At 40.7% G+C, this 17244-nt stretch overlaps 1 protein-coding gene across 5 annotated transcripts in view; it reads left to right on the top strand.

Moving 5' to 3' along the window:
* sema6a (sema domain, transmembrane domain (TM), and cytoplasmic domain, (semaphorin) 6A) overlaps positions 1-17244 on the top strand; it is a 330131-nt gene that overhangs the window by 176783 nt on the left and 136104 nt on the right. For all 5 annotated transcript variants that reach the window (XM_034170629.1, XM_034170631.1, XM_034170632.1 and 2 more), the window contains 3 exons: positions 14678-14768; positions 15977-16096; positions 16573-16661. In XM_034170629.1, the coding sequence (XP_034026520.1) occupies positions 14678-14768; positions 15977-16096; positions 16573-16661 (300 nt within the window). The remainder of the gene's footprint in view (positions 1-14677; positions 14769-15976; positions 16097-16572; positions 16662-17244) is intronic.

Genomic DNA, 17244 nt, shown 5'->3' on the forward strand with positions numbered 1-17244 from the left:
GCAGTAGTTTTGATATAATCCTGCTAACAGACAGACAGGTAAATAAATAAATAAATGGCGTGCTACTATTTGCAGCGGTATCATATCATTCTTAAGACACAATTATTATTATTTTGACTGTGCAAAAATGCACATTTGTTATTCCTGTCAGTTCAGATGAGGCTTGTATTCTTCATAACCTGCAGAATGAGTAGGAAGTATAGCATATTGAAATTGTGTGTAATTCACGCTAAACAACATACCCTAAATGGGAAACAATGTGACAGACTTACACAGACAAACACCAGAGGAGGTTGTGTCCTGAAGGATGTTATTGCGTGGTTTGTTCAGATGTGATCCGATGGTCACGCTGCACTGAGATGTTTTCTACGTGGCCTGTGGGGAAAACACTCCTGCTTTGGTTGAGTAGATCTGTTTACCAGATAAGCAAGACGTGTCCGCTCGGCTGACTTTAGGCCTCAGCATGCTAAGCACACAGGCTGGATGTCTTTCAATTCACTGACTCCTTCTGAAGTCAAAGCAGAATTTATGCGTGTGCTTTTTGCCAGGAGTGGTGAGTTTTTGCAGCTGCTCTGGTTCTTCTTCTAGGGTTTTCCTCTCAGCTCTGACTACTTGTCCACTGTAAAAAGCACATCAGTGTTGAACCTTTATTTATCTGTTTAAGGTGAAAAGATTAGTCAATCAATCAAAAATAATAATTAGTTATTGTGATATCAATAATAACAAATTTGGCCATTCATAAGTATGCTATGAATATTAGCTCCATTTTGTGTGTATGTGTATGTGTGTGCTTGAAGATGAAGTAAACTGCACTGGGTTATGGTGTTCACAGCAAAGAAAAACTACTTTACGCTGCTTCAATGTCTTTTAAATGGTTTAAAATCCATATTATTATTCTTTATTGGCTTTAACCAGCAATAACACAATGTTAAAATGTTTTCAGATGGAATTTATTCCGGTTAAAAAAGAGATAATTCAAATTTTTTTATTTTAAACTCTTCTGCACCAGAGATAAAGTACTTTAAACTATTTCAAATATGCTTTAAACAATTTAAAGTTTGTTTTTTTGTTTAAAGTAAATGTTGCCTTCATTTCCATTGTCTTAAATCTTTAAAGATATATTCAGATGATTTTAATCTGGTTAAATTTAGGTTAATATGGAAATAAATGACTTGCAAACAATTCGCCACCAAAGACAAAACTGGTTTAGTTTCACCTTAAATGAGTTCAAACCAGATACTAGCCTAGTTACTAGCCTAGATACTGGCTTTAAAGAACATCTAAATCAATGGTACATTCATTATCCCCTGCGAGTGATGCTGAGATGAATAATACACAAATATTGAATGTTTATGTGTTCAGTGGTACCAATATTTAATTTGGTGAAAGATGGAACATACCATTCAACTTGGCATTGCCTCATTGAATGGTACGTTCCAGCTTTGCCCTCATGAAATATTTGTACCATTGAAAGATTGAACGATATTTGTTTTATGTAACAGTTACAATAGATCCTTGTCTTTTGATATTATATTAATTTATAAACAACAGAAAAGGGACTTACATTTTGCTGTTGGCATGAAACGTCCTGCATTCTTTATGAATTACAACCCCTGGCAAAAAGTATGGAATCACCGGCCTCGGAGGATGTTCATTCAGTTGTTTAATTTTGTAGAAAAAAAAGCAGATCACAGACATGACACAAAGGAATGTTTTCACAGTTTTTGCTCTATGGCAAGATGCATTATCATCTTGAAAAATGATTTCATCATCCCCAAACATCCTTTCAATTGATGGGATAAGAAAAGTGTCCAAAATATCAATGTAAACTTGTGCATTTATTGATGATGTAATGACAGCCATCTCCCCAGTGCCTTTACCTGACATGCAGCCCCATATCATCAATGACTGTGGAAATTTACATGTTCTCTTCAGGCAGTCATCTTTATAAATCTCATTGGAATGGTACCAAACAAAAGTTCCTGCATCATCACCTTGCCCAATGCAGATTCGAGATTCATCACTGAATATGACTTTCATCCAGTCATCCACAGTCCATGACTGCTTTTCCTTAGCCTATTGTAACCTTGTTTTTTTCTGTTTAGGTGTTAATGATGGCTTTCGTTTAGCTTTTCTGTATGTAAATCCCATTTCCTTTAGGCGGTTTCTTACAGTTCGGTCACAGACGTTGACTCCAGTTTCCTCCCATTCATTCCTCATTTGTTTTGTTGTGCATTTTCGATTTTTGAGACATATTGCTTTAAGTTTTCTGTCTTGGCGCTTTGATGTCTTCCTTGGTCTACCAGTATGTTTGCCTTTAACAACCTTCCCATGTTGTTTGTATTTGGTCCAGAGTTTAGACACAGCTGACTGTGAACAACCAACATCTTTTGCAACATTGCGTGATGATTTACCCTCTTTTAAGAGTTTGATAATCCTCTCCTTTGTTTCAATTGACATCTCTCGTGTTGGAGTCATGTTCATGTCAGTCCACTTGGTGCAACAGCTCTCCAAGGTGTGATCACTCCTTTTTAGATGCAGACTAACGAGCAGATCTGATTTGATGCAGGTGTTAGTTTTGGGGATGAAAATTTACAGGGTGATTCCATAATTTATTCCTCAGAATTGAGTGATTACATATTTTTTTCCCTCTGCTTGGTCTAAAAAAGTAACCGTTACTGACTGCCACAATTATTTTCCTGATTTCTTATAGTGCTTCTTAAAGCCAGAAAGTTGCCATTTGAAATGACTTTAGTTTTGTGTCATGTCTGTGATCTGCTTTTTTCTACAAAATTAAACAACTGAATAAACATCCTCCGAGGCCGGTGATTCCATAATTATTGCCAGGGGTTGTACATCCTGACGTGCAGCACAGCCAGCTGCAAGAGCTCAGCTCAGATGTATGGAAAGACATTCATGCCAGTAATGTCTGAAAGGAAATGCTTTTGACAAAAACTACGGATTTTGTTTATTTCTATTTATATCCAGAGATCAAGGATCCACCATGTAGAGTTTATTATGTCCAAAGTTTAAGGATCCAGTGACCAATTTCACATTTATTTATTTTAAGACTCAATAAAATGTTGTTGACATAGAAAACCTGTAAAGCCTACTTTTAGTACACAGAAAATTCACAAGAGGTATTAATAAGGGAATCGATAAGGAATCGGATCGATAAGCAGAATCGATAATGGTATTGATAAAAGCTTATCAGTACCCATCCCTAATTATCACATATTAGATGAACTTTTGGGACATACAGCACCGTGATGCATCTGTGCATGTGTCCAACCCTTTCTGGATTATGAGTGTGAGATATATGCGTGAATGCTTCAGTTACTCCCAGTGGGGGATGTTTGGCATCCCTTTACTGGCTTCCTGTCCCAGTGAGATCAGATTTTAAGGTTCTGCTACTAGTCTATAAAGTTGTTCACGGACTGGCACCTCCCTACCTAGCTGACCTAATTAAACCTTACGTTCCGGCCCGGGCTTTGCGTTGTCAGGGTGAACACACTACTTTGTGTCCCTAGGGTGAATAAGACGTCTGTGGGTCACAGAGCTTTCTCTTATCGTGCCCCTGTTCTGTGGACTCATCTCCCTGCGTCAATAAAACAATCAGATTCTGTGGAGACTTTCAACTCCAGACTTAAGACACACTTATTTTCCCTTTCGTATGGCTAGCATACTGGTATAGTTTTGTTTTACGCTTTTTACTCTTTTAATTAATTTTATTAGGAAACGGAGCATGCCGCAGCCTCACCTTTACCTAAATACTGTGTCTTTTAGTGAAGCTTAGGGCTAGTGCCGGGGATCACCTTAGTATTTCTGTTTTTTTTTCTTGTTGTTTAATGCTGACAAATTATACAGTATTTCTTGTCTTTCTGATGCCTGGTTCTGTTTTTTTCTCTCTGTTTAAGGTGCAGCTCCATCCAGAGATGGGAGTTGTATTTGTGCTGGAAACCCTCCTGTCATGTGCACCAACAGCATTTCCTGTATATTCGTTTTGTGAATTGTTTCTGTGAATTGTTCTGTAATTTATGTCTGTAGCGTGGCCCAACCAGAGGGTCACCCCTTTGACTCTGGTCTGCTTGAGGTTTCTTCCTCAGAGGGAGTTTTTCCTTACCACTGTTGCTCTGGGGGTTAGTAAGGTTAGACCTTACTTGTGTGAAGCGCCTTGAGGCAACTCTGTTGTGATTTGGCGCTATATAAATGAAAATAAATTGAAAATGAAATTGATGTTCTGCCTTGCTTAAGCTGGATTGCTCGATTTGAGATAAATGCTGCCATTTTGTAGAACTTTTATTGATTCTGAGAAACTTTGTTATGCATCAGTTACTCATAACAACAGATTAATTGATTAGCAGATCCACCACACTATATTCCTTTTCCAGACTGAACTCTGATAAAACACAAGGGGTATTTTTGCCATCATATCTAATTTCATGAACATTTTTGTTGATACACAAACACACACTATGTGGAAAACAAAAACCACAAGAATTTATGCACATTGTACTGTGGACAGTGTGGCAGACTGCCTGGTCCGATACCAGGACTTAGATGATTGTTGCGCTCATCTGCAATGCTCGGTCAACGGTAGGTGTGTGTGTGTGTGTGTGTGTGTGTGTGTGTGTGTGTGTGTGTGTGTGTGTGTGTGTGTGTGTGTGTGTGTGTGTGTGTGTGTGTGTGTGTGTGTGTGTGTGTGTGTGTGTGTGTGTGTGTGTGTGTGTGTGTGTGTGTGTGTGAGAGAGAAAGAGTCCACCTTGGCCAGAGTTTGCCTCTCCATCTCTCCTGTGTGACACCACTGAAAGGAGCTTCTGTTTTGGGGCCAGCCTCATCCCACATTAATCAGCAGGACTGTGAGGACGAGTGGGAGGAATGGAGAGATGGAAGGGGAGAAGAGCTAGAAGAAGACAGAAGGGACAGGGTGGACTAACTAACACCTTTCTAATACCTTTCCTGCCTGGTTACCTCTATATTTTTCAAAACCAGACATGTCTATCACCACACAACATCCAAATCCCTCTGTTCTGTCTTCTCTCTATCGTCCATTGCTCCCTCCCTCCTGTGGTCCTGACTCTTACCTCCTTTCCTGCCAGCATTAATTCCTCACTGGCTCCATTACTCCCAGCACTCCTCCATATTTCCTTGCATTTCCTTCTCCCTCTGTCTCTCTTGCTGTGTTGTAATAATAAATGCCTCATCCAGCTGGGCTGACATGTGGCCAGAGTCAGTTTCATCATCTGTTGCCGAGCAAACTGGGAGGAATCAGTGAGAAGTTTTTGGGTAGAGTTCAGAGGTTCCCAGGTGATGCAGTCCACCAGCATCTGCTGGGAAAAAAAAAAATCTGTGCCCAGTATTGTGCAGCAGGATTATCGGTAATGTATGAAGGACTGGACATAATTATCAAAGCTATTATCATACGAGTGCTGAGCCAGTCCATCATGGTGCCAGGATAAACAGTCCTAGCATCAGGCTCATAAGCATTTGTCAGAAACATAATGAGTGTTCAACACACTTTTGGAAATTGTCATATTGTTGCAGTGTGTTTTTGATTAAAAAAAGTCAATCACAGGGTGAACTTTCATATTAATGAGGTTCTTCTGCAGATTAAAATTATGCATTTTTTGAAGCACCAGCTGCAAAGACTATGACTTCGTGCTGCATCGTAAAGGTCAGACACAGGGTTCATCCTCTCTGGGATGAGTAACAGTTTTGCACAGAAATGGCCCATGACAATTAATCTCCCACAAAGACCTGTACCTTTTTTTTTTTAATGCAGACATATCTGGCCCAGGTGGGAATGTGTGCACGTGGCTTTTATAGATACAGAAGGTTATGCAGGTGGAAATATAGACCATATTCCACTCCACCATGAAGCTGTAAACCTCAATGAGTTAGTTGAACGCAAACCATTTGAGTTTGCCAACTTAAATAAAATAATTTAAAAAAATTTAATTGTTAAAGTTTTAGTAACTTAATTTATAGTTAATTAAACTTGTGTAAATCTAGTTTATGTTTTTCAATAAAAAAAGTGACAAATTTCTGCATTGCATTTTGGTTTAGATTTTTTCATGCATTCTTTGGTTTACTTGTTGACTCTGTGTTGTGTTATTATGACTCTGCCCATTCTCTCTCCTCTGGACGCGAACTCACGATCTCCGGCATGGAAGTTGAACTCTAACCAGAAGGCTAAAACCCAGGGCTCTGGTCTTGTGACCAGAGAATCCTTTTCAGCTGTTGAGATTGAGGTTTACTAACTACATATGCACAGCGACACCTGCTGGCCTCCATTACATAAACTCAATTAAAATGAGTGAATGGAATGCACTGGAAATACATCACCAACACTTAAATGCCCTAAAACTTTAAATGCACTTAAAAGAACTGAGATGTTATGACAACAATTCATTTTTGCTAGTTTAATTAATGGAAATGAGTGACTATAACCTTTTTCAAAATTTGAGTTACATTAACTTAATTATTGTATTAAAATGGAGTGTTTGGTTTAACAGTAGAAATGATGATGTGATGCAACAAACAAAGGTTGCGCTATGCACAGTTTCTCCAATCATATCTGCAGAAGCCTGTAATTTCTCTTTGTCAGTGTCAATCAGTTGTTGAGAAATACCAACTCTATATAGATTTGTACCACACAGTACTTTTTAAGCACATAGTACTATAGTATTTGTGAATAAGTGATGTAAATGAATTCCAAGACATTGAGGTCAGGTCTGTGAGCAGTGTTGCCACAGTTACTTTGAAAAAGTAACTTAGTTACTTTACTGATTACTCAATTGTAAAAGTAACTTAGTTACTTTACTGATTACTCAATTGTAAAAGTAACTAAGTTAGATTACTAGTTACTTTTTTAGTTACTTTTCCCAGCTGCCGACAACAACCCTCTGCCACCTCAACATGACAATGATACCTGTTTTGCCAAAACGCACTTCATAGTCACCCTTTCTTGACTTCAATGAAAATAAATACTTGTTTTATAAAAAGTAAAATAAAGACGTCTTTCTTGACCTCATATTTAACTGTTGACAGCACTGTAACAGTAAAACTTGCAATTTCAAGCCTACATTGTTTATAAAGGTAACTATTAAATTCTAACATTTTTCTAACATTTAAATTGTCTCTAAACATTTTACTTGTAAAAAACGGCTTCAAAATTGCACCTTTAATCTAGGGGTGTTGTGGGGGAGGGGGCACATCCTTGCCCCATGCCCCCATTCCATCTAGATTCGCCCCTGCTTTGGCGTTTGAGCACAAAGAATGGATAACATTTATTTATGCAGAAAACAGGACCAGATTTACAGGTAAGAAAGTTTTATTGCGTTTTCACATCATGTGGTCCTCAGAAAGAGATTTTAGGTGCATTTGAGTGGAAAATAGTGTTAGTTGTTGACGCGTCGCGGAGGATCAGCTGTTTTTAACGACCAGATACGGAGCGGCTCAGCTCAGAATTCTAAATAAAGGAGGAAAAAAAGTATAAAAATGTCTTTGTAAAGCTCAGTGCAGGTGTGCTGATCACCGCGCTTTAAGAGGTGAGGACGAGTCGAGCAGCTGCAAAAAACCGCGGATTAAAAGCTCACAGCTCACTTAAAGTGGGCAGTTCAGTCGAACCCCGACCTCCTGCCCACGGACCAAGTTTAATGCTGTTATCGACCCACAATGAAAAATAATAGTAACGCACAGTGACATGGAGAAGTAACTTTAATCTGATTACTGATTTGGAAAGATTAATGCGTTAGATTACTCGTTACTAAAAAAAAGTGGTCAGATTAGAGTAACGCGTTACCGGCATCACTGTCTGTGAGTATGTATTGATGGTGCACCTCGCACCTCATCCTCCGTATCACAGAACTGGTCCTGGCCCTGGATAGGAACCAGCCAGGCAGAAGACAACCAGTCCATCTCCACTTCTTGAAAGTAGTCATATATTTGTGGCAGGGCGGTGAAACATAGTTTCTGGGGTTGCTGGGGTCCTCGGTACTGAAGGATCTCCATGCTGGATCATACACAGAGAAGTGTGCTGCATGGCCAAACTCTGTTAGCTGAAGTTCTCTCATGATAAAAGCTATGCTGCTCGTCAGAGCTTCCCTAAGTAATTGCTCATTTCACATAGAATCATTTCAGCAGTACCCAAGGATAATCTGAAAAGACCCACAGTAGCGACATCCTGTTGTTGCCTTTGGCTGCTTGTTAGCATCCATGTCTCATAAGCATTCACTAAGTCAAGAAGCATCAGGACCTGAAAGACTTGGGCCTTCATCAGCATTGCTATCAGCATTACCAGGAGCACCACAGGTCTTGTCTTTGGAGGATGTTGAACAGTGCTGGGCTAAGAAATTGTCCACTGCATGATGGTGCCCAGGTCCAAAATTGAGGCAGGTCGCATGTGTCAGGGTTTGAGTTTTGTTTAGTTTTCTGTTTTATTTTGTTCTTTTGTTCTGTTGGTTATTTTTGTATTTCATCGGTTTTGGTTTGTTTATTCTCTTGCTGGGTTTTTATGCTTGGGTCTGTCTGTCTCTGTTTCTCTTGTCTCTCTCTCTTGGTTTTTGGTGATGGGTCTCTCTCTCTCTCCTCCCCCCCCCCCCCCCCCCTCTCTCTCTCTCTCTCTCTCTCTCTCTCTCTCTGGCCATGCCCTGGGTCTGGTACTTACCATGCACACCTGTTTCTGATTTGCTGATTACCACCTGGGGTTATATAAGCTCACCTGGTGTGTTTATCCCTCACCAGTTTGTTGTGCCATGTGCCTTCATTCCAGCTCTGTTCCTGCATTCTGTAATCCTGCCTGTCTCTTTGTGTGTACCTCACCTCCAGCCTGTTGCTTCAACCATGCCTGATTGCCTGATGATTTTTGTGCTGCTGCTTTTTCTGGACTGCTTACTCGTGTACCGACCTCTGTTATCCAACTCAGTAAAGCCTTCTAAAAACCAGACCTGTTTGTACGAGCCGTGCATTTGTGTCCTGCAATTCCTGACCATCCAGCCTGATAATATGTGTGGGCACCTGGAACATCCTTGCTATCAGCACGGATGACCATCTTCCACTGCTGTCGAAGCAGCTTGGAAAACTCTGCTTTGTAGTGGCTGTGCTGTCTGAGGTGTGAAGACCTGGAAGTGTCCAGATCTCTGCAGGACGATACACCGATACACCTCCTCTCAGTGGTTGGCATACTGAGGGAGTGGCAGTTGCTTTGGCACACTGGCTCTGTCCAGTGGTATCAGATGAAAGACTTAAGCGACATGGAATTGTTCATGTATCCATCCAAAGAAAAGTAGTGAAAGTAATGAGTTACCATAAATTTATCAAAGTGTGCTAATAACTGTCAGGTATCATGTATTTTTTGCTTTACTTCATAGGAAAGCCCTTTTTTTGTTGATCAAGAACTTTGGACATTTTATTTAATATTCAAATTTTACAAAATTGGTTCACATGTTTTAAATTCTGTGCTGAAAACACAGTGGTGCTACTAATTCAAACCAGCACTGTAGGCATAGGTGGATTTATCCTAGTAGCTGTGAAGACACACTAATGCTTTTAACTTTACACATGCCACAGGCATCACCATTCACAATGCCCACACTATTTCCTTGGTCAGTTTACCAGAATTTATCCTCTGTAACATTTCACAAATTCCTCTGCAGTGCTAACTATGAACCATTGGAACAACGCATCCCTCACCATGAGAACTGAACCAATTATAACACTCCTGATGGGCATGTTTTGGATCTACATTGTGTTTGTCTAATTAATTAGCACATAGCCTATGGAAAACACCAGCGAGCTGTTGTAGTAATTACTTTGTCGAGATGCAATACACCCTGAGCCAAAGTGACTGTACATTCATCTGGTAGCTACAGTTGTTCCCTGAAGAACTGTTCTACTCTTCCTCGTCCACGACTGTGAGCTGTGTTTCTAAAGCACGTTTCCCTTGTCACAGAGCAGAGCTGACAGTGTAATAAGGTTAAAATGGTAAATAGCATTTAAAAAAATCCTCCAGCTGTTCAACCATCAAATTTCTTTATGGTAATGCTTGAGAATGTAGTGGTGCATGACAGCAGGTTTCTGGGTTACTGCGGCGTTTTTTGTTTTTTTTTGGAATATTGCTTTGGACAAGGCTAACAGTGTAACTGTGAGAGCTGTCTGCACATGCCAGCTTGACAGCACACTGGAGCCATGCAGACATCTGTCCCTAGCCTGGGAGTGTCTTCCTTCCTTCCTGCATTCAAACAGCAGGAATAGATCAGTGTCAGTCAGCGCAGCCCTATAGCCAGATGTCATAGCCTCAGTCAAATGAACATTGTGATGTGGCAGAGAGGGCGGGAGCGTTTGTGTGCGTGTGCCACTCGTTAGGTAGCTAACACAGAAGCTTCTGCAGGTTCAAGCTAAACTGAGTTGCCCCGTTGCGCCAGACGATCTGGTTCAATGGACTCACCTGACCTTTAGCTGCTCACATCTCTAATGATTAATGCAGCTTAATCTGTAATCATTATCTCCCCCGTCTTATAACAATATAGCAACAGATCACATCTGCATATTATCCTCAGAAAAATTAAATAGATACAAAGGGAAATTGAGAAGAATGCTGCTGCTGGTGGTTCTTTAGTGTCTGTTGTAAAAGGTCACTTATAATTTTCTCTGCCAAATCAGCCTCAACAATTTCTCTGGCAAGTATTTACCAGCATTGTGCCGGAGTGTGTGTGTGTGTGTGACCTTTTTAGTGGGCAGATGATAACCGTTTCCGCCGAGACAAGAATAGAAAACAAAATGACCTGTTTAGAGAGCAGAAAGGGCGGCGTAAGCACTCTGCAGCCTTGGCAAGCTATGTTCCTCTTTGTTGAAAGAAAGGGAGAAAGTGAGAGGAGGAAGGAATGAGGAAGTAGACTGTAAGAGAGATTGAAGCAGAGATAGATGACTGTCACGAACTTTGGAGGCAAACAGTATGTTGAGTAATCTTGAGTGACCTAAAGCCCCTTTCACACCGGGCCAACATAGAGTTTCGTCAGGCGGCGTCATGACAACGCCAAGTTCGTGGAGCCTAATGCCACTATATACTCAATACGCTGAGGGACATAAAGGGCAACGCGAAACGGATGCCAAAAATTAAACGTTTCATTTTTTGTGGATTTTCGGCGTAGAGCACAGGATGCAGAAAGGAAGTAGTTTTCACGCAAGTTGATGCAACATAATGGTATGTAACGTGACTGGATGCCACACCCACACAATACCACACTACCTTACGCCAATTTATGATTCCTGCTGTGCTCCATTGCTGGCGAGCTATAAATCACACAGCCTGGCTGCAGCTTCTCTGCGCTCTCACTTCCTCATGAGTTCTCTCACGATTGTGTTAAATAAAGTCTATGAACTGCTCACAGACCGATTGCCAGGTAGAGGACATGTCCATATCCAGTGTCCTCATGGAGGACATCTCTACGTCCACTCATGGATGATCTCCAGCTGCAGCTCCGCAGTCACAGGAAGAAACTCGAAGAGAAATCAGAGCGCACACGTGCAGCGCTGCACAAGAAGAATGATACACTAGAAAAGAAATCACAGTGCACACCTGCTCATTACAGTCTGGCTGCAGCTCCTCAGCGCTCTCACCTCCTCAAGCCCCCCCGCTGCTTGTAACTGACGCAGACATTCCTGCGTTATTAGATACGCAGCATTTGCAACTTGAAGCAGGCCCAGTGTGAAGGGGGCTTAAGCCTGTTGCTGGAGCAGAATGGCTTTTTTTCTCCTTTCTTCTACATGTGTTTGTGCATATTCATTGTCTTCAGTTGTGTGCGGTGAGAATGTGCCCAGAGGTATGCTGAGGAAGACAAGCCCACCCATGATGCTTTGATTTTTAAGTCTGCCAAACCTGGCACACAAGCTCATGACTGCTTGTCTGTTGGTTGGCTTACTCCTCCCAAGTTCCTGACATCTGTCAAAAAGTCCAACATCTGACATACAGTCAGGTCCATAAGTATTTGAACAATGACCATTTGTGTAAGTTTGGCTCTGTACACCACCACAATGTGCTTGTAGGGTAGACGTTTAGCCTTAACCCAAGGGGTTCAAAATATACTGCATTAACCCTTTAACAGTTGCACCCATTTTTAAACAATTGCTCCATTTTCATATGCTCTAAGTACTTGGACAAACCAAATATGATTATGATTATTATCAGAAGTCATCATTTTTATAGCTGGTTACCTTTAGACAATTCAGAGGATGGATATAAGAATATTTTAAAGTCATTACATAATGCCTTGGACTTCATTTACTTCAACCATTAAGACATATAAACAGTATAGTACCATATGGTAAATCTGTTTGGAGTAGGCCGAGTAAGCGTGCAAGAAGAAGACAAGTGACGGAAGATTGTACAGGAAAAGATCAAATCTAGGCTCAAGTCTGCCTTCTGGCAAACTGTAACTAAAGTTTCTCATCTTCTTTTTTAGAAAATCATTCACATACGACCATTCATGGAAATATGACAGACGGTCAAGCAGGATATAGCTTAAATTGTTGGGATTTTTTTTTTTTCTTTTGACCTGTGCAGTTCATCACAGACCCCAACAAGGACTTTTGTTGGAAGGGTCACATTTCCACTTATTGAAAATCAGTTCTATCATCTAGCACTTAAGAATAAGTTTTAAGTGGACTGCATTTATATAGTGCTTTTCCATCTGCATCAGACACTCAAAGAGCTTTACACACTAATGCCTCACATTCACCCCGATGTGAGGGTGCTGCCATACAAAGTACTCACTACACACCGGGAGCAACTTGGGGATCAAGCACCTTGACCAAGGGCCCTGAGTGATTTTCCGGTCACTTTTCCGGAAGTAAATTTCCTGATTTTACTTCTGTGGGTAGTATATCCTCCAAAAAAATGTAAAGGTTTGTTCCCCAAACCAATATCATACCAATTTCATATGGGTGAAAATGTGTATTGGTGGGTATGATACAGGTTTGGTGGCGTTAGGTTTTAAACAACTGTAGTCCCAGTGGTAAAGATACCAGGGAAAGATATTTTTTCTTGAAGTGAAACATAAAGAGAATATTACTTTTTAAGGGAATGGTATGAATGGAACAAACATTTTTGAACTGATTCAGTTAAAACTTCAAACATGAAATTAAGAACTTTTAATATGGCAGTACTTGTATGCTGCTGTGCTTAAGTGAAATTTCTCACATTCTGTACTCAAGGTCATGTCTGCACCCATTTTTCTCTGTCTATTTTCTCTTTAGTGCCAAACCTCATCATAAAAGCTGTGACTTTAGAAATTAGGACAAAGGAAAGTGCCATACTAAATGAGTTAAAGGTCTTAAGAGCTGTTCTACTCTTAACACCAGTGTAGCTGAGGATAAGAGATAGCAGAGGGAAATAAAGTTTGAACTATGTTACTGGAAAATGTTTGTGTTTTTGTTTAGCCCCAGTGACACTTTTCCAGATCCTCCCTGATGGGCAGCTTTAACAGCTGTCAGTAGGATCTCAGTGGTACGACAGATTAATACGGGTCAGAGTTGTATGGACACCCCCTTGGCTTGAGTACCTCAGCATTTTGCAGTATTTTATTTTGACTTAAGAGTCAAGATTTATGAATTATACTGTACATACAAAATAATGTCTCTTTGGTAGCAGAGTGCATTGTTTTAAATTTCAAACTGTTGTCTTCACATTATCTTCTGAGTGGGTAGGATTTTTCAGTTTGAGTTGTATTTTACTCTCAGCATGCTTTTCTGATAAATTATTACTGAGGATGTTCCGAGCCAGTCATAGTGACCAGTAGACCAACAGAGCCATTTTTAATTTATCTGTGTCAGTTTAATGAAACATGAGCCTTAGATCAGTGTGTGATCCATCTCGATCTATTTCATAAACCTCCATGCCGATGGACACAATGGTCACCCCCACTGTATCATTATTTTCTGCTCACTCTTCAGCGGGACCCTTGTACACATTTTAAAAGCATATTTATGCTCTGCTTTGCTTCAAATTTGCACCAAGTGTGTGTCTGACAGGTGGCTGGTGCATGTGACATGATGTCTACCTGCCAATCATCATACACTTTCCACATAAATACAAAAGTTTTATCATCACCTTGTCTGTGTACAGGCCTGTAGCCAGAAGGGTGAGGGGTCAGAAGGGCCCCTCCCTCCTTCCTTTGGGTAAAGGTCCATCTTTGCAGACATATTTAAGAGACATTTTCCCATGCAATAATAATAACAATAATAATAATAACTAAAATACAGCCAACAGTCTTTAATCAGTGTCATTTCATCAATACTCTGATTACTCCAGTTTTACTACAACACTCTGCACTATGTACAATTGATAAGGGCCATACATAAAAATCCTCTTTTATAGTAAATAAACAATATAACATAAATAAACACATTAAGGAGCAGCTTGGATTGAAGGTAGTTTTTTTTCTTAATGCATTGCAAAGCTTTATCAAGCAAACTCATTGGAATGACTTTAATGTTCTTGCAGTGTGACCTGTACAAGTGTACTACTGAGAAAAATACAAGTACCAGTTTGGGACTTGCTATTAGCAGTTACACAATGTCACATGACTCAGATCAGGATCAGTGTGGGAAACAAAAATGTGACTGGGACATTGCTACTTGATACAGTGCAAACCATTATTTGCCCTTTCACTCTCTCCAGATGGACACTCTGGAGGCTCTGGGAGAAGAGATCAGTGGAATGGCACGCTGTCCATATGATGCTAAACATGCTAATGTTGCCCTTTTTGCTGGTGAGTATTACCATCTATTTATCAAATTGTAACTACATATAGTTGTCTGCATTGAAAGGTACCCACTTTTGTTTGTGTGGTTGAAGAGAGATAAATTCTTCACAGGTTTTGTTTCTTTCTTTTATTAGATTAATAAATGCCAGTAGCAAAAAAAAAAAAAAAAAAATTGCCTATTTTTTCTTTTCTGTAGTTATTAAACAGGGGAATATGAGCTAAACGGAGAAGTTGAGTCTAAGTGAGCATGTGGTTTTATTTAATATTGCTCTTAATACCCGGTGGTTTATTCTAATAGTAGTATTCTAAAAATATATTGGAAAAACAAGCCAATCTGTTAGATGCACTCGAGCAAACCACTGACCTCGGGGCTACGTTTGCTTTATATCAGGAATTTGTTACTTGCTACAGTCTTTGGAAACACACCACTCAAAGAATTCGTCTTTTCTAAACTCTTTATCAAGGTGTTTTTCTGTCACTCTTTGTCGTCTCTCATTCCTTTTGTTGCAAAATGCATATGACTGGAATGAGATGCAGACAGATGAGTCAGCGTTCTGCCGGCAGGGTGCGATTCCTCTGATGTGACCCGCTAAAAGACTGCTAAAGACATTCAGGGCCCATATTCATGTTTGCCACAATGCGATTTGTGGAGGTATTGATGAGCTGTTTGTACGGGTTTTGAGCTGAAAACGGGAGTAAATGCCTAAAGTTAACCGGTTAATATGTAGCAGAGCTGCCTGGAAGGAGCTGGAAGCTCTGAGTAATCAAGCGGCTTCCTCTGACTGCCGTCCTTTCAATTATGTAGTTTGACTTTCCACTGCGGTTTTAGCCAAGGCAGACTGAGGTCATGCTATTGGTGAACTGTGTTTGCGTCGCGTGTGCATGTACTTTACATGTGATTGTGTACGTGTGTGTGTTTGTGTACATGTCTCCAATTTTTAATGTTTTGAAGTGTGTTTGCGCGCCTGTGCAGTTACAAATGTGTGTTACGGACAAGTCCAGTTTGTTTGCTCTCCATCAGAGCTCCTCTTTGGTTTGGATGATTCATTCGTTTTCCAGGTTTTGGCCATCTGAAACATGTTTTTGTATCCAGCCACAAAGAAGAAGAATCTCGGAGCGGCTTTTCTTAACCTCACTCCTCCCCTCTACCCCTCGCCGCTCCATCTCAATCTTTTTTCCTTACTGCTCTTTCCATCTTTGTGTTCTCTCCGCAGATGGCAAGCTGTACTCGGCCACTGTAACAGACTTTCTAGCGATCGATGCGGTCATTTATCGTAGCCTAGGCGACAGCCCGACTCTGCGCACTGTCAAGCACGACTCCAAATGGCTCAAAGGTGAGCGCAGGACACACAAACACTCCCCCACGGCTGGAAAACACCAAGTTGATTGACAAGTTAGAAAACAATCTGAGGTTTTCACGTGCACACTTTGCGGTGTGCGTGTGCGTGTGTTGTGATTTATGATTTGTGTGCATTCCGTGCTCGTAGGTATGATAAGTGGAAGCACTTATGCTAACACTACATGCTCTGCTTAATACATGCCCCTACACAGCTGATGTAGCCAGGAAATTGCTCTGCCCCAGGGAGAAACAAGTACAAGTCCGGCCTGTCACAACTCAATAGACGTCTCTCATTCCGTGCATGCAAATTGTTTTACTGATATGACTGATGATAGGCGCGCTCGGCGCTCACAGTCGGTGCTTTTCTGCAGAATGTGACAAATATTCCAGCTACATATGGTGAAAGATGGTGTCAGATCTGTTTTGTCCTAGCAAAATGTCACTCTGCTCTTCATTCTTTTCATCTCACAGAGCCCTACTTTGTCCAAGCAGTCAATTACAGGGATTTTATCTACTTCTTCTTTCGGGAAATTGCCATGGAGTATAACACTATGGGAAAGGTAAGCAGAAAGCTATTATTCTTCTGTTGTTTGAAGTCTAATCAAAACTGACTTCCTATTTACTGCAAGATCCAGGAAGTGCCTGAGGAAACTAACAGGATATGGGTGTATCACATAAGCGGATGAAGGCTTTCAGGAGCTGAAAAGAGACCAAACATGTTTCAGTAACACTGCACAGGATGTAGGCCCTGAAACAGACTCAGGAATAGAAATCTTTCAAACCCATATCGATGTCTAAATATAGCACTTGAATTACACGTCTGCCGGTGCACCCGTTTGACCTGTCGCCTCTACGTTTCCCCAAAGTGATCCCGTCCAAATGACTTTCATAAATGAAACAAAGAAGCAGGCTTCCCTCAGGTTTTACACCTGAAAGGCAGCAACAGTCAACACATCACAGAGGACTGATGCACATGTGGCAGCACAGGCAAAAGTGAAAAGCAAAAAGATGATCAGGAGTGTGAGTTGTGGTTACAGTGGGTGTGTTATATTGATTAGAAAAGTCACTGTTTTTGTACTGTCATTTCAATTTCTGTTGGTGGTACAATACAGACACTGTGGCCGTGTATCATGAGGAGCTCCA

The sequence above is a fragment of the Thalassophryne amazonica genome, chromosome 5 (genome assembly GCF_902500255.1).
Source record: "Thalassophryne amazonica chromosome 5, fThaAma1.1, whole genome shotgun sequence".
NCBI classification, from domain to species: Eukaryota; Metazoa; Chordata; class Actinopteri; order Batrachoidiformes; family Batrachoididae; genus Thalassophryne; species Thalassophryne amazonica.